The 24,480-nt window shown below is 51.1% G+C and overlaps 1 protein-coding gene across 10 annotated transcripts in view; it reads left to right on the top strand.

Moving 5' to 3' along the window:
- The window catches only part of DENND1A (DENN domain containing 1A), a 494,220-nt gene that overhangs the window by 409,583 nt on the left and 60,157 nt on the right, over positions 1–24,480 (top strand). For all 10 annotated transcript variants that reach the window (XM_045082368.1, XM_004757352.3, XM_004757349.3 and 7 more), the window contains 4 exons: positions 19,492–19,596; positions 19,987–20,074; positions 21,979–22,019; positions 24,259–24,330. In XM_045082368.1, coding sequence (XP_044938303.1) covers positions 19,492–19,596; positions 19,987–20,074; positions 21,979–22,019; positions 24,259–24,330 — 306 coding nt within the window. The remainder of the gene's footprint in view (positions 1–19,491; positions 19,597–19,986; positions 20,075–21,978; positions 22,020–24,258; positions 24,331–24,480) is intronic.

Raw genomic sequence — 24,480 nt, 5'->3', positions numbered from 1 at the left:
GTGCGTGTGTGTGCACACGTCTATAATTGTAGCCTTGCTGTGACACCGTCTGCTTCAGGAAGAATTCTGGGAGTGCGCAGGTCTGTTTCGAACTATCTTGGTATTCTTTTCCTTCTCAGAAATCAACTTCATTTCATGGGACTCGGTCCCATAAGGACTGTAGACGCTGAGTTCCTTCGGTGCTTCACCCCACAGGCATTCAGAGCCACCACGTGTGAGGCCGCGTGCCCAGTAAGGGGACCACAAACGATGAGGCTATTTGCTCTCTATCTCTAAAGAGCTCCTGTCCTCAAGAGGGAGGCCAGTGGGTAAGCGGGTAACTATGTGTAATGTGGTAGAAGCAGGCCTGGGTTCCTTGGGGGCGCAGAAGACGTTCCAGAGAGGGGAGGCCATGGGCACATGAGCTTTGCCTGGTAAGATGCACGGGGGTTAGCCTACTGACAGGAAGAGGTGGCACTCCAGGCAAAGAGAGAAGCGGGGAGGTCTGAAACAGTGCCCTGCATGGGAAGCGGAAGGCAGTGTGCAGGGACTGAGACTTCTGGCTTGCAGAGGGACGTGTTAGGAAGCATGGCTGGAGAGGGGGTCTTTGTGGGATTCACAGGCCAACCAGGAGCCTTGGGGCCCCCACAAAGGCAGCAAGGACTAGGGTGGCGCTTTAAACATGAGTGTTGGGATCGGATGGTCAGAGAGGCCCTTTGGAAAGATCCCTCAGGGGTGTGGCTCAGCAACACTGGGTGCAGAAAGCCTAGAAGCAGAGACCAGGGGAGGTGAGGAGACCCCGAACCAACCAGGGCAGCCTGACAGGATCAGAGGTAGAGTTCAGGGGGATAAGGGAGTTCAGAAGGTAAAGAAGGTGGTCCTGCAGCAGAAAATCTCTTACCTTGGCATTTCTTTTAAAACAACTTTGTTCCTAATACCAGAGTTCCCAGCTGGCTTTTGTTGTCTTTGCATTCCGTTGCATTGTGTTGCGTTGCATTGGTCTATCCTGACACAGGGAAGGAATCGCTGGTAAAAGGAATTCAGTTGACGCTTGCCTTTGCCACTCATTATTACTAAACGAATCTCTTTCCAGGGCTTCTTGGAATGTCTTTCGACAGTCCCCCTGGCCAGACCACAGATTACCCTGCAGTTACTTTCAAAAGGAAGCAAGAAGTGGGAGGCTCCTGGTGTACACCAGAGCAAGAGGGAGAGTCGTTTGGTTCCTGTAGAGAGGTTATGGGCAAGAGGCCTTTGGGGTCTGGTGGGGCAGACAGACCCAGTGGGCAGTGAAAGGCATGAAACTGTTGGTCAGACCCTATCCAGATACTCTCTGGGCAGCTTCTCTTTTCTTCCTACCAGCCCCCACGCTTCCTGGGCCCCGGGGCAGAGGCAAGTGGGGGCCTGAGCAGAAAGTCTGTCCCGGGACAGAAGGGCTGCTAACTACAGGGATTCCAGAGTCCTCTCTCAGGATCATGTGAGGATTAAATGAGGTAACGATTAGGGAAGCCACCTGAAAAGCTACAAGGTTTCCCAAGTGAAAAGAATTAAAAATGTTGGTTGCTGGTGTGCCAGGGCTCAGTCTGATGAGGGGCGAGGTGGAAAAGAAGGACTAGAATGAAACTTGGAAGCGACCTTGGGATGTCACTTTCTCATGTAGCTCCGCCCAGCAAAAGGGAATGAGATTCGATGATGGTAGTGACCTTTTGAAAGGTGGCAGGCCACAGAATCAAGAACCCAGATCTTGGCCGCAGACATGGCTGGATGTGAGCCCCCACCCACCACCTCCTTGTTACGTGGTCGCGGACAAGTCACGTGATCTTTCAGAGCTTTGTTTCTGGATCTTTAAAAGGAGGGCAGATGTCTTCATATACTCGTCCCATATATATTTGTGTGTGTGTGTGTGTGTGTGTGTGCGTGCGCGAAAGGGAGAAAGAGAGAGATCTCCCTACATCTTTTAGGGGAGGGTCCCTGACTAATTTAGCCATTACTGTCCCAGTGATTCGACAGTGCCTGGCTCATAGCAGATGTACAATAGTTGGTTTCTTGTTTAGAACTCTCTTTTAATACCTCCCTGCCAAAAAGTTGGATAACAGGATAAAGTTGAGGATAAAGTTGATCAGAGGACAGCACATCCTGCCACCACCCCCGCCCCTCCGAAGTCTGGTGTCTCATGTCCCCTTGTGAGAATTTCACAGTGAACTCTCTCAGACCTCCCGCCTCGATCGTACCATTAACGTTTTACTGCGCGTACTTTGTCATGCGTCTATCCATTGTTCACCGTATCTTGTACCTTAATGCATTTTTAAAAAGTTCAGATACCAGTACTTGCCTGTAAACAATTCAACATGGATATCTCTGTAATAAATACTTTTAATGAATAGCGGCCCTCAGTAAATGGCTGCTGCTATCTTCGTCATCGTCATTAAGGAAAGGGGAACAGTCATGGTGATTTGATGTACCCAGAGATAAGTCACCTGTTTGCCTTGGTGTTAAGAGGAGCCTGCCATTTCCTGGGTACTAAACTGCCCTTACTTCATGGACTAGCCTCAGACAGGGAAATGGCTGGAAGTCGCAGTACCCCAGGCACGGACTTTAGCCCATCCCCTGGATGCTCATCCGCTTGACGACCTCCCAGATCCTTTGGGAGACTTAATAATGCCACTGTAAAATGGAGGTTAGGGATTTTCACAGTGGATTTCTGCAGAGCAAGTTGGGTTTGGGCTTAGTCGAGGCTTAGTCTGTCCCAGAGACCGCCCCACACTCCTCTCTCAACACTGTCTATCACAGAAGGGACTTGGGGCACAGAGGTCAGGAGCTGAAAGGTCATGAACCTAGGTCCTAGAAAGTCAGAATCTGGGGCCCTGGCTGGTGGCCTTGTCCTCACCTAGGACCATTATTGGCCACATGTCCCAGTGAAGGAGTCCAAGGTATAAAAGACTCTCCTCTAAGAACCTGCCGTTTTCCGAGAACCATGTGGAGTCATAGTTGCAATTGGTATGTTTACATTCAGTCAACAAATGTTCGTTGAGCCCCCTCGTCTTTGAAGATAACAGCCTTGGGAGAAACTGAGGCAATCAATCAGAAGGATTTGGTAATCAGTTTCATTTATAAAGGTGTCCCACGTCTGTTTGTTTAATCCTTACATTCCTCCCATGGAGCCAGGAGTTTGCTGCCAATGTCCCACTAGGCTGTGGTAGGAGATGAAGGAGTGAACCAGGCTTGGCCTCAAACCCGGTCTCACCCTCACTGGAAAATGGTCTAAAGTGGCTCAGTATACGGTCCAGCCCTCGAGTCCATCTGAAAGTGGATCTCAGCTTCCTTGGGGTAGTGTGCGATGCAGCCTGTGTAAAAGTATTTAATGAATATGTCCATCACCAGCTCTGGAAGCTTCTGCCCTGGGCATGGGGATATGGTGATAAAAAAGAGAAGCAGAGCCACAGCCCTCTTGGTGCCACAGTCTGTCAGACCAGAGTCACACCACCTGGGTCAAATCCTGCCTGTGTAAACCCAGGGAAGTTGCCTTACTAGTTCTGTGCCTCAGTTTCCCATTTATAACATGGGATAGCGACTGTATCTATTTCATGGGGTTGCTGTGAGGATTGAATGGAGTGGGTATATGTAAAACCCTTGGGCACCTGGCATAGGGAAAGCACATGGGTCTGTTACTCCTGGTACTACTATTCTAACAGCCCCAACACCCCCTTCCCTACCCCCCCCCACCCCCAGGTTCCCGAATGCATTAGAATCTAAGCAGTTGCGCAAAAGTCTGAGCCGTGGCCCAGGAGGCTGCATTTAAAACCTCCCTTGGTGAATCTTCTTGGGATACTGGACCTAGGAACCACTGATCGAAGTTGGCTTCCCATACAGGTGCAGATGCTGAGACTTGGGGAGGGAGAAAGCATGCCCAGGGGACAGCACGAGACCAAGAGCACCATCTCAGACTGCTGACCCCTCACAACGGGGCCCTCGGGCAGACGCTTGCCCCAGATCAGCCAGCCAGTGTGCTGGGCAGGCCTTGAACCAAATCCGGGCTCTACATACTGTGGTGAGGAGCTCTCATGTGAAGGGTCCAACAGAACTGAATCAGCAATCCGGTCTGGAGAAGCTCGTCTCTCAAATAAGGAAGCTTCCCTCTATCCTGCGTATCAAGACACTGCCCAGATAGTTTTAACCAGGAATCCCCCAAATATTGAGAGTCCGCAGCCAGGAAATAAGTCCCTGAGGGAAGCATATAAGACATCCGTTCCCAAATGGTCTCTCCATCTACATATGTAGATGTGGGAATATTTACGCCACTCCAGCGCTCTATCTGGGTGACTCTTATAATTAATATTTACTTAAAACAATCATTAGTCTCTGCTGGGCGACATTAAACCCACGTTAGCAGTATTTTTAGCTGGGCCTTCCCCACACCTGTGACGGCAGGCGAGCATGCGGCAGCGGGAAGCCCTGCGTGCTTTATAAATAAGCCTCCCTGCACCTGGACGGGCCTGCTGGATGCTGCTCAGGCGGCCGGGGGGGCCGGGGGGGCCGGGCCGACAGCTGTCCCGGTGCACGCCCGGAGCCGCCCACACGTCCGCTCCGGGTCCTCACGTCGCTTTACTTCCCCAGCATCAAAATTGAAATTCGTTTCTCTTGAGACTGTGCAGCCTCTGTGCCCGGGGCTGGACCCACATAAGTCATGATTTTTTTCAAGAAGGATTTCTCCAGGAAAGGTGAGGAGGACCCTAGCAACAACCATTTATTGGATGCTATCAGCCTTATGTTCATTGTTCCCTTTAAACCACACAACAACATGACCCGGGAGGTCACATCCCCTCCTCTTCCAGAAGAGGACACGGATGCTCAGAAAAGATGAGGGCTTCCCCAAGGCCACAGAGCCAGTAGGTGGGATCCCAGCATGCTGTGACTGAATCCGCGCTGCTCTGTACTTTCTCAGCCTGTCTTACCTGATTTGTTAAACCACGAGGGAGAAGGGAAGTGGAATGACATTTACTGAGTGTCTGCTGTGTGCTGGGCAGTTTGCATATATTGTCCCAATACTCACAAGTGGAATTCGTTCACAGGAGATAAGAAAGATTATTCCCATTTTACAGATGAAGAAACTGAGGCTCTAGAGAATTTTACATTACACAGTCAAGATCATCTTACTAAGCAAGGATCAGAGCCAGAATTCAAACCCAACTTGATTCTCCAACAGTAGATGTTTTCCTACCTCACCAAAGGCCTCAAAAGAGAGATATTTGCCATACGTGTGGGTAAAAAAGTATAGTTTCCTACAGAGCCTAAGATTCTGTCATTTTCCTTCTATTCTGCTAAGTCTTTCTATTTAAAATCTTCGAGGTTTCTAAAGAACTTTTACCCCAGTAAAAAATTTATGTAGAATTTTATAATTTTCAGGGATCTTCCTTAATAATTTAATCCTTATAATAATCTTGTGAAAGTAGGTGTCGCAAAGCCCATTCTACAGAGGAGTGAACAGTTCAGAGGGACCAAGTACATGCCCAAGGCAAGTACCCACCTGGCGGGCACTCCGCCTCGGAGCCTGTATTCCCCCGCCGCCCCACAGTGCTCTTCCCAGGCCTGGATCTGTGTGGTAGGGCCCAAAGAGTGAGGAATTTAAACACTGTTCACTGAGAAAGAGATGGCGGGGAGGGGGAGCCTGCAGCAGTGGAGCGCAGCCTCCCAAGCACCCCTTCACTAAAGGTGGTGGCACTTCCTCACCCATAGGAGCAGGCCGGAAGTCGTGATGGTCGGGGAACTACAAAAATAGCAGCTTTCACACTGATTCCTGCACGGGTGGAACTGGTGGTTCCAGGGCAGAGAAGAATGACTTTACAAGATGAAAATGATCAGTGAGGGCACGCAGGTCTGGAGGGGAGCGGAGTTGGCATTTTTTGGCCCTGCAAATAGCTGCCCATCTGCTCTCTGTCAGAATATGTTAGGAGTGCATCTGGATTGCTGCCCCTGAGTCTCGGCTCCAGGCTGGTCATGTGCTTGTCTCCACGACAACTCCAGGAGCGGTGTAAACTGCTGTGCTTTGAGCCAGATGCTGCTTGCACATGTGGTCTAATTAGACGGCGTTCCCGGCCTCCCGCCTCCCGCCTCGGCCCCTCCTTGCACACACACTGAGTCCTCTGCTTTCCCTTCCTCCCTCCCGCTCGCCCTCCTCTGCACGTCCTCGGTCTGTCTGTCTGGCTCTGCACCATGTTGGCCTCTTTCTCAAAAATGTTCCCGTTGCCTTGTCGGTGGTGAATAATTCATTCACCAAGCACAGGAGTGTCTGCACTGACCTGGGTCCCGTGCTAGGAACTGGAGGTGCAGAGACAGTGGAGACGCTGCCCGCACCCTCGGGGAGTCCGGCCTCTAGCGAGGGGACCCCAGGACAGCTGCGCAGCACAGAGATGGCTGCGAGTGCTGTGGCGGAGGCGAGCGTAGTGGCTGTGGGACCAGACCAGGGACACCTAACCCTCCCCAAGGCAGGAAGGAGGTGAGGGGGAGCCTTGCAGGGCAGCTGTCCCCACGTTAGTCCTGGAAGGCTGAGGGGGGACTTCTGCTGCCGGAAGAGGCAGGAGTGGGAGGCCTTCCTGGCAGAGGGCACAGCACCTGCAAAGGCAGGGGCCTGCGGACCAGTCTGGAGAATTGTGACCGGCTCCATGTCATGGCGACACAAGGTGTCTGGGGAGGCATGGAGCTGTGGCTGGCCCAACGCATGGGGTCACACCTTGCAGGGCTTCTCTCCAACTCCACTCTCCGCTTGGATCTGCGGGCACTGGGAGCCGGGCAAGGGGAGTGACAGGGTGGCTGTTGGTGCAGCCTGGCCTCTGGCAGCAGGTGGGGGGTGGTTTCAGGGGTGACGCTCTGAGTAAATGAAGCCCTTCCAGTTATCGTCCCTGTGGACGAGGTCTGTTCCTTGGAACCAGAGGCCTCCACTCAGGGCTGGGTGGGCTGCTCTGGGACGAGCTCCGGGACGAGCTCCGGCACAAGCAGAGCAATCGTGTGTACCAGGGCCCAGCGTCCCCCACTGCTCAGAGCTCTGGCTCTCAGAGAAGGTGCCCCCGAGTAAAGAAGGAGAGCATCAGCATCTCACTGACCCCCACCTTCCCTCTGTGACATGGTGTGCCCCCGGAGCCCAAGGGACACCAGCTCCTTACCGCGCAGTGTCAGCGGGGCCTCGTCAGAGCCCCACTCCTCTGCTCCTGCCATCCTCTGCTTTTCCATCTAGTGAGTCCCTGCTCCCTGGTTTTTATAGCATCTGTTCCCCCTTGTGGCCTTTGTTGGGCCCCACCCTCCCCAACAAAGTCCCCGGGCGGGTTCTCATTGAGTGGAAGGTATAGAAGGTTCCACACAAAATGCAACACCCAGCTCTCAAAGGGCATTTTGAAAGCGCTGTTAGGACTTGAACCTCCGCTGAGTCCCTCTGTGTGCTACTCAGTATTGGCGGCTTGACAAATCCTATATCATCTCAGACCTTTCGAGATGAAGCACATAACATCCCCAATTTACAGATGAGGAAACTGAGGCTCACAGAGGCTCATCTGTGTCCCCACTCATGGAGCTCTGGGCTGCACTGAGCCTCTTGAGTCCCCAGGTGATACATAATCCCCACCTAGAGACTCTGGACTCCTTTGACTGGCTATGTCGTATGTGGGGAAAAAGGACATTTTTGTGTGAGCAATCATCGGTATCTTAAAATCCCCAGAAATTTCCCAGAGTGGGGGGGGAGAGCAACTGAGCATGCTCAGAGTGCCTTGGGGTGTTGCAGGGAAAGCATACCTGGGCTTTGGGGTCAGACAGCATTGACTTCAAGTACAGCTCTGGCTCTTCCCAGCTCTGTGGCCTTGGGCAAGTCACGTCCCCTCTCTCTGTAAGATGAGGATAAAAGAGCCTCTCCTAATAGGGTTATTATGCAGGTCCATCCCTCCGCCACAGTTAACGTGTGTCTGCTGTGCCCGGTCCTCTCCTCCTTTGCTCAGAGTCATGGTCTTGACTCCAGTGACCCCATATGTGTCCAGGGCAGGTAGCACAGGTCGCATGCTCTGAAACAGGGCTGCTTGAAGTAAATCACTGTAAGTGTGCTTTGGGCAAAGAACTGTCGTTATTTGGAGCAGAAGACTGGTAGTGTTTAGCCCCTCTAGAGGTCAAGCCCTGAGCTGAGCACTTTTTATGAATCATCTGCTGCTCCCAAGCCCCCCTTCCCCCCGTGAGGAAGCATTCCCCCATATTATGAATGAGAAAATGGGAGTCAAAGGGTTCAGGCCATACACCACATTCCACATGCAGTAAGCAGCAGAGCCGTCATTCTCACTTGAGTGTGTCCTCTGTTCCCAACTCTGCCCCGAGGGCTGTGCATTGGGACCCGTTTCTCTGTCAGGGGCTGTGGGTGACCTCCCAGAGAAAGGCCCTTTCCATTCTTAGAAACAACATACATTAGCATTAGAAAGCACCTTGAAGATCTTCTAGCATAGCACCTTCCCATTTTACAGATGAAGAAACTGAGGCCTGTACAAGGAATGGGAAATAAGGCCCGAGGTGGGTGGTTTCACTCTTCTTGTGCTCTTTCTCCTTCACACCGCTGCCATCTGTTCATGATGAAAAAGCTTGCTGCCCAGGCCTCGTAAGCACAAGCCCCCACCAGACACGAGAGATGGGCCCCGAACGAGTGACATTTGTGGGGAGAGGTGATCATAAGCACGTGGACCAGGGAGCCTGACAGTGCTGTGGAGGACCACCCTGAGGGCCATGTCACCAAGGCTGACAGGCGGTGCGGAATTCAGTCAGAAGGCTGGGATTTTTCCTTCCTCCGGACTGATTTGTGCTTCTTTGGTTTTATCTCCATGTCCTTTAGCCTTTTGACCCGTGAGTCCTGTATTCCTGCGGCTACAGCTAATGTTGGTTTTCCTGCCGGTCACTTTCAGGCTCATTGACGTCTCTCTCAGGGGCCCGTCAGGCCCTCTGAGCCCACACTCTCTGGAGCACACTCCTGAAACTGTCTTCTCCTCACTCTCAGGAAACTGAAACCCTCTTCTCGAATCCATTTAGGACCTCCTTTCTTGGGACCTGGGATGCAACAGACAGTGTGTTAAACCCAGAGTCTGGCCCTCAGTGACAGGCAGACTCTGGTGTGGCCAAGATGGAGGTCCAGCAGGAATTGGACATTGAGGGCGCCTGGGTGGCTCAGTCGGTTAAGCGTCTGCCTTCAGCTCAGGTCATGATCTCAAGGTCTTGGTTGGAATCGAGTCCCGCATTGGGCTCCCTGCTCAGTGAGGAGCTTGCTTCTCCCTCTCCCTCTGCTTACTGTTCCCACTGCTTATGCTCACTCTCTCTGTGTCACATATATGAATAAAATCCTAAAAAAGGAAAAACAAAAGGAGTTTGACGTTGCAATCGCAGCATATCCCGTCTGCCTTCTGTACTGGAGAGGGGAGCTGTCGCTGACCTGCAGCATGGGCCTAGTCTCCAGCTTTCGGTCACTTCGGCCGGACACTGTTGCCTGGAGCTTCTGACGTCATGGTACTGGGCAGTTAGAGCATGCGGTAGGTATTATTTCCAGGATATCCAGAAGCAGGCGGAGGTTCCGGGTAATGAGATGCCTTCCTTAAGCACATAGTGGGAGCCAGAACATTCCATTTCTCCAGAGTCCCCTCTCCTCATCACTGCCTTCTAGTCCATCTCTGCGAACCGTTGGAGCAGCCCCGGGCGGCCGATAGGTCAAATACCATCGCATGTTGCATGAGCCCAGGACCAGACTTCGCCTTCCTAAGCCTCAGTATCTGTATCTGTAAAATGGAGATCATAACACCACGTACCTCACAGGATGGGGGGGAAGAGTAAGTGAGATAATGCATGTGAAACCACCAGCACCGGGCCGGCGCTCAGTGAGCGGGAGCTGGTTTTAATCACTGCACCTGCTTTCCTAGTAGAGCCGATTCCCATCTGCATTTCTTATGGAGAGAAAATCTTAAGCCGGTATGCACGAAGACCCTCTTCATTGTGTCTCCTCAGCTTCCACAGGCCTCCCCGCTCATCTGCCGTTCCTGCGCTAATCAGAATTTCCTGACTTCTCCCTGTTTGTCTCGGTTAATGCAGAAGGCAGGGGCTGCTGGCGCAGAGGAGCCAGGCGTGGGCCGACGCGCCTGTGATTTGAATGTCTTTACTGTAATCTAGCGAGTGTGTGTGGGGGCTTCTGTCAATACCGGAGCGGCTGGCCAGAACGGGCAGCTCCCGTCTTCCCGGCAGCCCCCGTCCCCTGCAAATTATCAGAGTAGCTCTTGTTGGACACCCGCCTTCCCCCTGACTTAAATCATCCGAACAGTGAGCCGGCTTCCCCCGTGACACATTGATTCTTTGTTTAGGGCTTGTTACGGTGCTGGGGGCCCAGGCCGGGAGGCTGCCCCCGGCGTGCCTGGGCCACTGCACAAATGGTTCAGAAAGCTGTCTTGGGGCAGCCCGGCCCGAGCCATCCGCACGTAGCCATGCGACACCCACCTGCCCACGTCCACCTCGATGAGGGGAGAACGTGTGTGGATCTGGGAGTTGTTCGAACCCTGCAGTATGGCGACCTCAGGCAGAAACCCTTGGCCTGCATGGACGTCCTTTCCCCATCTGTACAATGGGAGCCCTTCCTGAGTGTTTCAGGGCTGTGGTTAGGATCCAGTGAGGGGAAGGGTCGGGCTGGGCCTCAGCAGGCACTCAGCGGGCATTGGCTCCCTTCTCCCTGGACTCCCCCCTGCTGTGGCTGACCTGAGATTACTGCAGTCGAACCCAGCTGTCCCTCCCTCCTCTGCCTCCAGTCAGGATTTTGTGTTCTCTGCACCAGACACAAAGCTGAGTTTTTTCCTTGTTGGCTGGGAGCCCACCCTGCTTTGTGGGCAACCGCCACACCTGACCCTGTGAGCAGCGGCCCCAGGGACCCAGCTCTGGGAGTGGTGCCGTGGCCCCGGGCAGGGGGCTCAGTGTGGGCTCTCCACGTGGCCTGTGAGGCAGAATGAGCTACTTGGCAGGGTCTAGAAAGCCCCCCTCCGCCTTCAGAACAGGGTTCCTGGCTGCCCTGCCCTTTAGCCAGTGACTTGGATATTTTATTAAGAATTTGAGGATATTTAAACAAAATGCAACCAGGTTGGGAGTGCTGGTGATAAATGGGGCCAGATTTCCCAGCTCTCTTCATTCTTAAATTAAAAACAAAACAAAAACAAACAAACAAAAAAAGAGTGTCGATTGGCCTAGGTGCTATGCTAATCTCTTGTATCTATACCAGTGATTATCAGCCTTGGGTATACTGAGTCCTGGGGCGTTTTAGAAACGGTGGCCCTGGCACTGGGGATTTGAAAAGCCCCCCAAGTGATTCTAATGGGTGGAGGGTTGAACACTACTTGACCACACCAGCATGTCCCCCCCACACCCCCTGTAGCCCCCTGAGGCAGGTGGGGGAATGAGGATCTAAGAGGTGCTGTCCTTTGCACACTGGGGCAGAGCTGGGACCAGAACCCAGCTCCGTGGTGCACTCCCCCGCCTGCTTCCTCCTGCAGCGGGCTGGGGTGGGGGGTCGGTGGCTGCTGGCTGGGCCCTGGTGGTCTTGGTGTGGAGACATCAAGGTGGCTCCGCGGGCTTCTCGTCACCTGAAGGCAGCAGGTGAGATGCTTAGAGGAAGTAATGTGAAGAAGGAAGCCAGAGGGGAGCATGTGTGGGGAGAGATTGGCAGCAGACAGTCCAGAGTCTCTGGCGATGAGAGTCCGGATGAGGTAGACAGGATGTCGTAGCAAGAAAATTCGTCCGGGGAAGGTCACAAATAGCCTTGAGTGTCCTGAGGCAGAGTTTGGACACGCCACTTACATGGACCCGCCACCTTGCTTGAAGCTCTTCTGTGCTCCTGCCACTGAATCAGATGATAAACGGAGTCAACCGCCAGAGCCCCACTGACTACCCCGCAGAGGGAGAGGAAGCTGGGGACATGCAGGGCCTGTGCAGTCACAGGGTCCTGGACTCTGAAAGACCTGTGCCTCCTTCAATGCCCCACAGCCACCATCTTGAAATTCCTGATAATTCCACCTTGAAACTTGTGCATTATAAAAGTAGTCTTATGAGACAGTGGAGCATGTGTAGGAGCAGAGGACGTCTGCACCACTGTCCTCCCCGGAGTCTTGCCATCCCGGGCCCATAGAACCCCCTGGGTGCAGCCTGCACAGAGTTGCAGTGGACCCACGGTACATGGGGACTCAGCGAGACTCAGAGCGCTTACAAGGTAAAGCTGTGGGGTCCACAATTGAGGCAGCGGGACACCAACAGCCCCAACAGTCCCCACTTTGTGTTAGAACTAGAACGCGCTTCGGTGCCGACAGAAGGCAGTGCTGTACTAAGAACCTCAGTGATCCTATTTCTCGTTCACATTACTTGCCTGTATTAGCCTACTACCACTTGTGCAAATGATGGCCTAGAAGGAACGGATGGAGCAACTTTAGTTCCTTTTCCTTTCTCATCAGTAAGCCGAAGGCAGAGAGCGCTAGTAGAATATGTGTACATCAAGAACTGAAATAAAAACAGTTGAGTTTTGTGCAGCATTTCCACTGTCTGATAAGGACAAAATACAAATGCGATTGTGAGTTACGAAATATGATTCCACATATGTTCGCATTTAAAACTGGCATGGCACAGTATAGAGTTGAGCAATAAGATTCATGCTAATAATTTAAATTTTTATTTTTTTCTTCACGTAGAATGACATTAAATAGTAAATTTGAAAAGCTCCATTATGGGCCTAGAAAGAAACCCATGAAAGAAAGAAAAAGCTTTATATTTTGCTATGGCACTTAGAGACTTAACAGCCCTTCCTTCCCATGCATCCATTCTGCCCTGTGTCGCACGAATTATGTCGCCCACCCTGGAAAAACCCAATCTCTGCCCTCAAGAAAATAGCTGTTTGTGAAAAATCTGCTTGCTGTTCTTTGCCATAATCTTCCAAGCAACACTATGAGTTGGACTGGCCTTGAGTAAGTGTCATAGGTGGGGAATGACAAGTCACCTGAGGTCACACAACTGGTCAGAACCACAGTTCAAGACCAAGTCTTTCTGACTCCAAGACACGTTCTCTGTCCACCACATTGTGTTACCTTAACTGACTCCATTTTTGTTTTTTAATCTTAAGGGTTTTTTAAAGAGCCTTTACCCCCCCCAAAACATTTAAAAATAAAAATAACCAGCCCCCCACTGGTGTGCCATTTTCACACTGTATTGTGGTTATTTGTCCCTGAACTAGATAGGATTCTTTGATAATAGGAGCTTTTCTTTTAGACTTTCTATAATGGAAAATTTCAAATTTATACAAAGTAAATGAACTCCCACGTACCCATTGCCCAGCTTCCACAATTATAAACATTCTGTCATTTTTTTTAGATTAAAAAAAATTTTTTAACTATAGTAAAATACACATAACATCAAATTTACCCCTATAACCATTTTTTTAAAAGGTTTTATTTATTTATTTGACAGACAGAGATCACAAGTAGGCAGAGAGGAAGGGAAGCAGGCTCCCCGCTGAGCAGGGAGCCCGATGCAGGGCTCAATCCCTGGACCCTGGGATCATGACCTGAGCCGAAGGCAGAGACCTTAACCCACTGAACCACCCAGGCGCCCCCTATAACCGTTTTTAAGTGTATGTACAGTTCAGTGGCATTAAGTACATTCACACTGTTGTACAATGATCACCCATTTCTAGAACTTTCTTCATCTGGCATAATAGAAAGTCTCTACCCACTAAACTCCCCATCCCTCCCCATCCAGCCTCTGGCAATGACCATTCTACTTTCTGTCCCTAAGAAGTTGAGGACTCTAGATACAAGTGGAAATAAGCAGTATTTGTCCTTCTGTTACTGGCTTGTCACTTAACATGAGGTCGTCAAGGTTTTCCATCATAGCCTGTGCCAGAAATCCTCTCCCTTTTAAAGCTAAACAATATTTCATTGTATGGATATTTTGTTTTTCCACTCATCCACAGACACTTGGATCGCTTCTGTCTTTTGGCTACCGTGAGCAATGCTGCCATAAACACAACATCCTGCTGTACTTGGCACTATCCCCTGGGCTGCTCCCCACCTTCGACGGATTATTAGTATTACTTACAGGAATTGTATTTTATTCATCTTTGATTTCTTCTAACGCAGAATCAGGCACATAGAAGGTGTTTTTTAAATGTGAATAGAGGGCACCTGGGTGGCTCAGTTGGTTGACTGGCTGCCTTTGGCTCAGGTCATGATCCCGGACTTCCAGGATTGAGTCCGGCATCGGGCTCCCAGCTCCTTGGGGAGTCTGCTTCTCCGTCTGACCTTCTCCTCTCTCATGCTCTCTCTCTCTCTCATTCTCTCTCAAATAAATAAATAAAATCTTTAAAAATAAAAATAAAATAAAATATGAATGGAGGGGCGCCTGGGTGGCTCAGTGGGTTAAGCCTCTGCCTTCGGCTCAGGTCATAATCTCAGGGTCCCAGGATCGAGCCCCACATTGGCTCTCTGCTCAGCAGGGAGCCTGCTTCCTCTCCCCTCCCACCACCTGCCTCTCTGCCTACTTTTGATCTCTCTCTCACTCTCTGTCAAATAAATAAAATCTATTAAAAAAATAAAATGTGTGAATGGATAAATCTTCCAAAATTAGTTTTTAAAATTTTAAGCAAGCAAAAGAATGAACCCCTTTTTTTCTTAGAATTGCAGAGTAAATGTACACACAGAATTTTGATAAATTTGCACAGGAAAATAAGAGTTTAGTACTGTAAGTATAGATCAGCAGAACAAGGAGAATTGTCCCCTCAAAAGACTCTGAGAGGAGAATTTATTTTTATGCTAGGACCCACAGTGCTGTGGACAAAAGCCGTTTATTTCTGGAAGTATCAGAAACGCTCGGAATCACCATTTTTACCTGTTAACAAAGGTGGATTCATTAGTAACGGAATTTTCAATTGATTGCATATGTCAGGAAGATAATCCGCGAGTACAACTTGTCTGTCTGTAACAGAATCCTTGATAGGGTTAAGCAGCTGTGTTTAACTGTCCTCCGGGTCATGGATGGAAGAACTCTGCTAATGTGATCTAAGCTTGAACACTCACGGCTCGCCTCGCGTGCGCTCACGGAGCTATCAGCCAGTAGTCCCAATGCTGAGTGCCGCCTAAGACAAAAGATTTAATCAACGCAACGGGAGAACTAAATCAGCAATTCTTACAAAGGAGGGTTTAACGAGACACCTTGCCTTGTTCCTCTCCGCTGCAGAGAGTGGAGTGGGGTGACCATTTCAGCTACAGGAGGGGGAACCAGGAGTAGCTGGGCCAAATGGTTCAGCATCCTTGGTACAGATGGGCCTGGGGTAGAAAGAGCCTTCCTGGTGGCTTGTTTACTCCTGGGAGCGTAGGTGCTTCGAGTACCCATCTACCAGGAGAACCCGAAGGCTTCCACCTGCAAGAACTCTCCTGTGCTCTCACAGGTGTTCACGGACAAACAGTTTGAACTGATGCCCCAAGAGAAGCCCCAGGCTGGGGGTGGGCCACGTGCATGACGGCTGGGCTTGGGGGGCCGTGGCGTATAAAATCTTGACTCTGACATTTATGGGTCCTGGGAGCTTGGGCAAATGACCCTACCTGTTATTCTGTAACAATTAGGTGGAGTGTGGTGGTTGTCATTTCCTTAGAAAGTGAGTAGCTCCGGGGGTGTGAGCCCTCCTAGCCTGTGGCCGGTCAGCACTTTATACATGACAACGGGTGACCGCGTCTCTGTTTTTCACCAGGATTAGGATGACCGCGTCTCTGTTTTTCACCAGGATTAGGATAAAACAGTTGCCCTGAACAGATGGGATTTGCTTACCCAATCCCCATTCCCCCTATTAGACTCTGTTGACATGTGCCTGCTCTCTCTCAAGATTTCTGACCTGCTGCCCGAGGCGGGTAGCCTTTTCCTCTCCTGGCTCCTGTGGATGCTTGGCAAGCCGCCCCACGCGGGTGGCACTGCACTCTAGTGGTACTCGTTCCCATGGCTGACTGACACCGCTGGGGGTGTTCTTGAAGCTTTTTGCAGAAAAAGCCCCCGTTGTCACATTTTCCTCTCATCTTTTCCATCCGTGCCCATGTCCTTTTGTCTGTCTGTATGGCACAGACATCTGATCCGGGGGGACGTCGCCTGCACTAAGGAGACAACAGGTCCAAAATGTTCGTGTCTCCCCCAAAGCTGAGATTCTTTCTGCTCTCCTGCAGCTAAATTCTGCCTCAGGCTACCCTTCCACACAGATCTGGTGGCAAATTCTCTCGAATTTATTGGTCCCTCAGCAGACTCCTTCCTGGCAGTGCTGGGCCACAGCTCTAGGAGTGAATGCTAACAACTCCAGCGAGCATTTCCTCCAAGGAGCTCTAAATTCCCCGGACACAAGTGTCACTCACCTGGCGTCGCGTTCTGAGACCTCTTTACTGTCAGGTCAAGTAGTATCAGCCACAGCGAGACCACTGGGCTTTTGTGGCAGGAACCAGGGTCAGACTCAACCTGTGGTTCTAGAGCCAGTGTCCCTGAGCTTCTAACTGGGGGGTGGGTTCGGCGCTCTCCCAGGGCAGTGTAGCGGGGAGTCCAGCCAGGCCTCTGCCCTCTGGAGCTCCGGGTCGCAGGGGACACCAGTGAAGATTCAGTCTCCAGGGGTATGCCAGGCCAAATGGGAGCACTAAGCAAGAATGACTACTGCGCCTGGGTGGCTCAGTCATTAAGTGTCTGCCTTTGGCTCAGGTCATGATCTCATGGTCCTGGGATCAAGTCCCAGATCAGGCTCTTTCTCTAAATACATACAGTCTTAAGAAATGAGAGGAAGGAAGGGTAGTACAGGTGCAAGGAACAGCACTGGCAAAAGCGGGAAGCAAGTGGGAAAGGACATGGCGTATGATCAGGAGATGCATTGGGAGCAGAAGTTACCTGGGGGAGCAGAGGAAAAGGGACACAAAAGGACTCCGGAAAAGAAAGCTGGGCAGCTTAGGAAGGGTTTGTTTGCCCTGCTAGGGAGCTAGGACTTTTCCTCTCCTCTCCCACACAGGGCCCTGTGTACGTGACACACGCCACTAGGTATATGGTGTTGAGTGAAACAGGTGCCATTGCTGCCCGCATGAAGCTTAGAGTCTAGTGGAAAAAGTTAACCCAGTAACCACCCAGCATAATGCCTCTGCAGTCAAAGTTCCTGGGTAGCATAGTAGCGTGAGCCAATGTGCGTGTTAGAAATCTCAGAGAATTGCTGGGGGGAGGGGGGTTGGGAGACGGGGGTGGGATTATGGACATTGGGGAGGGTATGTGCTTTGGTGAGTGCTGTGAAGTGTGTAAACCTGGTGATTCACAGACCTGTACCCCTGGGGATAAAAATATATGTTTATAAAAAATAAAAAATTAAAAAAAAAAAATCTCAGAGAATTGGAGTAGACGTAGGGAGGCAACTGGAAGGCACACAGAATTAAATCTCCACCATGGCGGGCAGAGAAATGGTGAGCGGAGACAAACTTGACTCCTTTCACTGGCAAAGCAGGGGGGGACGTGGGCAGTGTGATAGGTCATGGGGAGCTATGATAATGCCAACTTAAGAAAGAAACAGATGTGGGGTACAGTCCAGGCGGGCTAATGATTGGGAGTATGGGCCATTTTGAGTTTGAGGTGCTAATATTAGGGCCATCCAGGTGGGATTGAGACATACAGTTTTGGAGGGAAGGAGGTCTGAGCTATGATGCTACCACAGGCCATCAGTGTGTAGGTGACACCACTCATGGATGGGACGGCCTGGAGAGGGACATGATTGCCCAGCTGTGCTTCCCAGGATGGAAGTAGAACTGGCAGACCACGGGAATGGGATGCTGGGTGGGCTTTAGCTTGTTATCACTAGCCCATCTCCCAGCTGTTAAGCAAGAAAGATGTAAATCCGTGCCAAATTAGTAATGTCATAGAATATTCTTTTTTCTGGAGAACAAGGAAATTGTCCTCACAGACAACGTCCTCACAATGTAAATTTTGCCTGTTTCCCTTCTTGCTTTCACAGCCAGGAAGCTCAGAGCTAATTTTGAACCTTTGTTTTAGAAACCGTAGAGGACCTGCATATCCAGACACTCTTTTCCCAAGTAAACATGTTTTATATATTCACGTATTCTTTAGCTCTATTTTTTTTTTCCTTTCCTTTGGGTGCTCATGTAGGCTGCCTCAGATCCTTTGTAAAATTAGGTGGGGCTTATCTGGGTAAAAACAAGCCCTCCCCCCAACCTAGTTTCTGGGGGTCATCCTTACACCTTTTGCGAAATGTCTGCACCATTGCTGAGCTAATATTGGCCAGACTTAAGCAGGAGGAACCCTTGGAATTCACAGCAGCCAGACAGTAAATTTAACACTTACGTAACTCATTAAAACAGGATAAAAGTACAACTTCAAACATCTCTGTGTTTGCCGCCAAGTCTGTGAAGGGAGGGGCACCTTTAATTCAGTTCAAGGTGTCAAAGTCTGATCTTTCAGAATTGAGGATACACCACCGAAATTAAAGACTTGTCTGAGGAGATGAGCACTCCAGATCCCTTCAAAGAAGGATCGAGCTGTTGACTACAAGGATGGAATGCGGCTTCAGCTTCGGTTCTTGTTTTCTTCACTCATAAAACGTAGTTTGGTGAAAGCATGACTGCTCATCGAGCGCTATAAAGCACACAGTTGACTGGGCGGTAAATCCTATTTTTTATTAGCCCTGCTTTTTTACATAAATAATTATTTTAAATGGTTATTTGTGGGACGCCTGGGTCTCAGTCGTTGAGCATCTGCCTGCGGCTCCGGTCATGATCCCTGAGTCCTGGGATCGAGCCCCACATTCGGCTTCCTGCTCGGCGGGGAGCCAACTTCTCCTTCTCCCACTGCCTCTGCTTGTGTTCCCACTCTTGCTGTCTCTCTCTCTCTCTGTCAATTAAATAAATAAAAATCTTTTAAAAAATAAAATGATAATTTGCTCTTGGTCGAGATCACTGTGTAGATGGTTTTCAAAGTGTGTTCCACGGCCGGCGCCTCGGGAACTGCAAAGGTGCTGAGGTGGGGCAGGAGACTGCCCAGCCACCACCCCTGCACCCCAGCATCCCCCCACCCCCCGCTTCCCGAAGAGCAGCTGGGCAGTTTTATGTGACAAGGCTCCCCCTGCATAAGGTGCTGCTTGGATTCTCTTCAAAGTGAAAAGAAAAGTCTGGAAGTGATCACATTGGAGGGAACATCCCACTAACTTGCTGCTGGGGTACAACCGGCTCCTCCGGAAGGGGCCAGGGGTAGGGTTCGGAATCTCAGCCTCCTACCAGCCCTGGGACTTTGGGGGATGACTTTTCCTTTCTGAAACCTCCTCCTCTTCCACAGAACAGAAAGCCTTTGATGACAGTAGCCACTCGACCAAGTAAACGAGAATTAAGTCAATCAGATGCAGAAGAGCCATCTAACCAAGTGTAAGAACTGACCGCCACCCTCACCCCGCACCTCCAACCCCCCTCTGCCATCTCTGTTTCCCAGGAGGAGCCAATCACCTTCTGTGAGGAAGCCTTCGTGTCCCACTATCGCTCGGGAGCCATGAGGCAGTTCCTGCAGAACGCCACCCAGCTGCAGCTCTTCAAGCAGGTACCCCGCCCTCCCCGTGGAGGGTGGCCTGTCTGGACCCCCGGCGGGGATTTCTGCAGCTGTCTTACTGTGAGCGCTGAAGCTGTGGGCATCGGGGACCCAGGCCCACCAGAGGGGCTCGGGGTCTGAGGAGTAGGATGGGTACAAAAGGGGGGGTCAGTAGCCAGGCAGCGCCAACACAAATATACCAGTCAAGTGGCATTCAGCAAGTTACCGTCAATGCATAGCCAGTGTTTTCAAAACTTGTTTTTAACTCACCGTTCCAAAAGGCCCTTTCCTGTCTTGGGAAACGTGGTGGTTCTTTGGGTGTACACCAAGGCGTCCGGCTGAATGGTTTTCTCCCCTGTGTCTTTGCATAAGCTGTTACGCTTTTATTCTTTCTTTCTCTAGTTTATAGATGGGAGACTGGACCTTCTCAATTCCGGCGAAGGTTTCAGTGACGTTTTTGAAGAGGAGATCAGCATGGGCGAGTATGCTGGTGAGTTCGATTCATTTTCCCCCCTGTGCCGTGGGCTGTTATGTGGGACTAGGGCGTGCGTGGCAGGGAGTGGCTGTGGCTTCTCTCTTTCCTTCAGTGCGGGTTGGAGAGAGACTCACTTCACCCTCGGCCTTGAAATGTGTGAGGAATTCCTCTTCATTTTCTGATGAGACAGAGGCACTTGGCCTGTCTGAGATCCTCTGTCCGGGGGTCAGTCGCTTCCCCTGGGTGGCCAGAGTCTAGTGATACATAGTGGCCGGCGTGCTGCAGCTCAGAGCACTCGAGGCGTTGAGTTAGGAGAGCTGGCTTGACATCTGGGCCCCACCTCTAGGGAAGCCGTGAGAACTTGGTTGGGCCATGTCCCCTCTTCATCTGAAGTGTCTGCATCTCTGTGCTGAGGAGAACAGGGCCCACCTCACGGGGGTCCTGTGGAGACTGACTCGGAGTCCACGAGGACAGATGCTGGCACAGGACCACTGCTTTTAAATGAGTGTTTCTTTCAGAGGTGAAAGTCATCACTGCCTTGTCTCCACAGACCATTTGACCTGGAGCGATCATCCTCTCATGATTCAGAGGTGGCCTCTGAGGCCCAGAGAGGTGTTCGCGGTGGACCCTGCCTCCTGAATCCCAGTCCGGCCTTCTTTCCAAGTCCCAAAGCCTTAGCCTGTGGCTGTAAAGGCAAAACCAAATGCAAAGTCACGGTAATCAGGCCGTTGACCCGCTCTTATTGCTCGGCCCATGCCAGGTCTGGACTGTGCTTCTGTGATGTGATACAACTGGTAGTTGTATCACACAACCGGTGGTTCATAGGGTCAGGCATAACCTCGCCTACAAAACCCCATTCACAGGCCTGACCAGCCTGAGCTGCACAGAGAGCGCAAAAGCGCCCATAAAACCAGTCCACGGACGTCAGAGCGAGTCAGTGTTCCTGCCACGTCCAGAGCCCCATAGAGTAAGAAACAGAAGACCAGGTTTGGCCCTCAAGGAGCGGAGTCTACTGGTAGGAGAAAGAGATGCATAACTAAAAACAAATACAGATTAAACCAGTGCAAGAAAAGGAGCAGAAATAGGCTTTTAGGCAGGTAAAACAGGACTCCACTAATCCACGCTCTGTGGTGTGGAAGCTTCACAGAGACACAGCGCGCTCAGAGTGGAACGTGGGGTCTGAGGAGAAGATGAGCTTTATGTGCCGTTGAACTAAGGCAGGCTGTTCGGAGCTGCTAGAAAAGCTGTCCGGTGATAAGACCTTCTTATCCCACCGGATAAAATGAACAAGTCCCCCAACAATGCCTCCTTTTTCTTTCCCTGTCTCTACTCAAGGGTCTTGGGGCTGAGCATGTGTCCGGCAGTATGGGGACATGTAGCCCTCCGGTTCCTGCCCTGGGGTGGCTCGCAGAACTTCAGAGAATGTGGGCTTTGGAGCGGGGGTTACCGGCTCTAGGGGACTGTTCGGAGGAAGGGGTGGGCGAAACTTGCAGAGGAAATGACGTTGGAGCTGTTGGTTGAGCATCGTGAGCAGAGGGAGTAGGGAATGGTGGCCAGCAAGGGGAACAGTGTTTGTGAGGGTGTGGAGGGCGGACAGGACCGAACGGCCGAGAGAGGGTGGGGCCAAGACAAGACTGGAGAAGAGAATCAGGCATGCTCAGGAGTCTGACCCCACCTCTGTCCAGTGCGCAGTGAGGAAGGAGGATTTAGGCTGCGACTGGGGCCACTGAGAGGATCGGATCTCTGGTCTGGAAAGAAAACCTGTGGCAGCAACTCACCGCTCCCTCCTGTAGCAGTGGAGCATGGAAGCCTCCATGTGATTCTCCAGATGTTGAACTTTCCAAATCCTGCTCGCTAAGCAATTCAAGGAACTCCTGAAAGCATATGCTTTAACCACTTCTCTAACTTCTCTTTCCCAGGCAGCGATAAACTCTACCATCAGTGGCTCTCCACAGTCCGGGTAAGTGTGCAGCCCCATAGAGCCCCAGGGCCTCTCCTGAGCCTTTTGGCAGTCCCCCGCTTCCCCTGCCGCATACCCCCCCATTCTGCCGCAAGGTGGTCATTCAGCCCAGGGCCCTCCATTCTTGCAGCCAGAGATGCTTCTGCTTGCAAAGCCAGGCCATCTAGGTGCAGGCTTGCACGATGAGACTATCCAAAACATCCTTAGGTGAGGGCAAGGAGAGCCAGGAGAAACGTCCTCGTCTCGGGAAGCTGGCCAGGGTGTGTTGAGTAGATGTTGTTATCCTAGAGCCTTTCTGGGGGTCTCCTTCGAGACCAATGCAATTGGGAAATTTTCATGGCAAAACCAAAAATGTGTCCCTGTTGCTGCTCTGCGGTGTTTTTCACACCAAAGGCTCCTAGGAAGATGGAGAACACATCACTGAGTTTTTCACCCCCTCACTATTGTTATGAACAATGTCTTGTTGTGTGTTAGAAGCTAGGTGCTTTGGTCTTCAGAAGCCAATAAAGCCTCTGCTTGGGTTTATCAGTGTGTATGTACTGAGGGCCTCCGGTGGACCAGGCGCCACACTGGGGATACAGTCGGGAGCAGGAGGACACAGTCCCTGCCCTGGGGGCACTCCCTGTCTTCTTGGGGTTGCACGCGTAAACAGGCAACCCCAGCATAATGTGAGAAGTGTTCTCTCCTGCTTGCGGGCTGAGCTCACCACTGCCACGGCAGGGCCCTTGGAAGTGGCTGCCGTTGGCCGAGAGTAAACAATTCCTCCATGAAAGACCTCTTTTGTTCTTCTTGGATGGCCAAGCCCTGCACTTGGCAAATCGTAGACAAGCAATAAGGACTTGTTGATTGATTGATAAAAGGAGTTTTAATATTCCAAAGGACCATTGAAATAAGATACTGAGTAATTTTGGAAAGCAGTATGGAATAAATGAGTGGGTAAAAATTTCATATTGGCCTACAACATAGAATGCTTTCTAGGTCAAACTGCAATGTTTTTAATTAAAGCTCAAAATTTCTAATAATGGGCCGAACCAAAAACCGTGCTAAGAGTTAATCCCTGTAATTACATTACTGTGTTTTATTCATTTATATACCCACTTGATCCAGTCTGTCTCTTTGTTCAAATCAGTGAGAGTTATCTTTCCAAACTGCCACCAATCTGATTATTGATGCATCTGATTAAAAGTCCTCTGGAATATAGACTCCATATCCTGGCCCCTCGAGAGCTGGCCCCACATGCCATCCTCCCCATGATACCGACCACTAGCCAGGAACACTAGGGGTTTCCAGCATCTGCACCTGTTTCCTGTGCAGTCCTCTCTCCCTAGAATGTCCTTACCCTTCCTGTCCCCCACATGAACTCTTTGTCCTTCACGGACCAGGCCAGATGTTTCGTCCTCTAATACCTTTTCTGACCATGCAAAGTGGGAGCTGTGTCCACGCACCTTGGCACACAGTCAGGGCAGCTGGCCCGACCTTCGGCTGCAGCTGTTTGCCCTGGGGTTTCCCCTCCTCCCAGACCAGAGGCCCTCGAGGGTAAAGGCCAGCCTCCCTGTGACTCAGTACCCTCTGAGGCTAACACAGGGTGTCTCCGCAGCGAGCCCTCAATGAATTATCTAGAGCCTGTGCACCCTTCATGTCCGTTCGTTGCCTCCTTTGTGTCCTGGGAAGGCCAGCCTCCCTCCCCTTCTCCTCTATTCTCCCAAAGAAACTGAACCGAGAAATTGGTGTGTTGGATTTGTACGAAAGCCATGATTCACGTTGATGGCTACTCATTCTTTCCTTCCCTCAAGATGTCGATGTTAAGGAAGGCAGCCTACCAGGGTGATTAAAAATCACAACACAGAAAACCCAGGTGAGGAAAGGAAGGCTCTAGCCAAACCAACTAGAACTTCTTCAGAAGCCGTAGATTACTGTGGGGAAACCTGGCCTCAGAGAGCCTGCGAAGAGCTTTTCTTCCAGCCAGCGGACAGGTGCCAAATGCAACACTGCGTCCCCCTGCAGCCAGTTACCGCCACCCGCGTGCACTCCCGGCTCTGGCTCTCCCGGTCCCCACCCATAGCGCTTCTGCCGCCGCCATAACTAATTGCCCGGCACTGGTTACCATCCAGGCCTGTTTCTCTAATTAAATTACACGCTCTTGGAATGTTGCTTAACTTGTTCAGAGAGAGGAGGTTTTTTGTTGGTGTTGGCCCACTCTGTCTTGAGTCCCGGTCGCTAATTGACGTTTCTATTACAGAAAGGAAGCGGAGCAATTCTGAATACCGTGAAAACGAAAGCGAACCCGGCCATGAAGACGGTCTATAAATTTGTGAGTACTGGTCTCGGTCCCAGGACCCCGACAGATGGGTCCCTCGGCATGAGGAAGCTCTTCAGCCTACCTGACCCTGTACCGCAGAAAGGATTCAGGGGCTGCTGTGCGGTTTCCCAGAGCTTCCAAGGCTCTTAGAATTACGTAGTG

The sequence above is a fragment of the Mustela putorius genome, unplaced genomic scaffold, assembly GCF_011764305.1.
Source record: "Mustela putorius furo isolate JIRA1106 unplaced genomic scaffold, ASM1176430v1.1 tig00000596_pilon_pilon_pilon, whole genome shotgun sequence".
Classification (NCBI taxonomy): Eukaryota; Metazoa; Chordata; class Mammalia; order Carnivora; family Mustelidae; genus Mustela; species Mustela putorius.
Note: the sequence above shows the minus strand (reverse complement) of the source record. Positions and strands in the feature narration are given on the sequence as shown.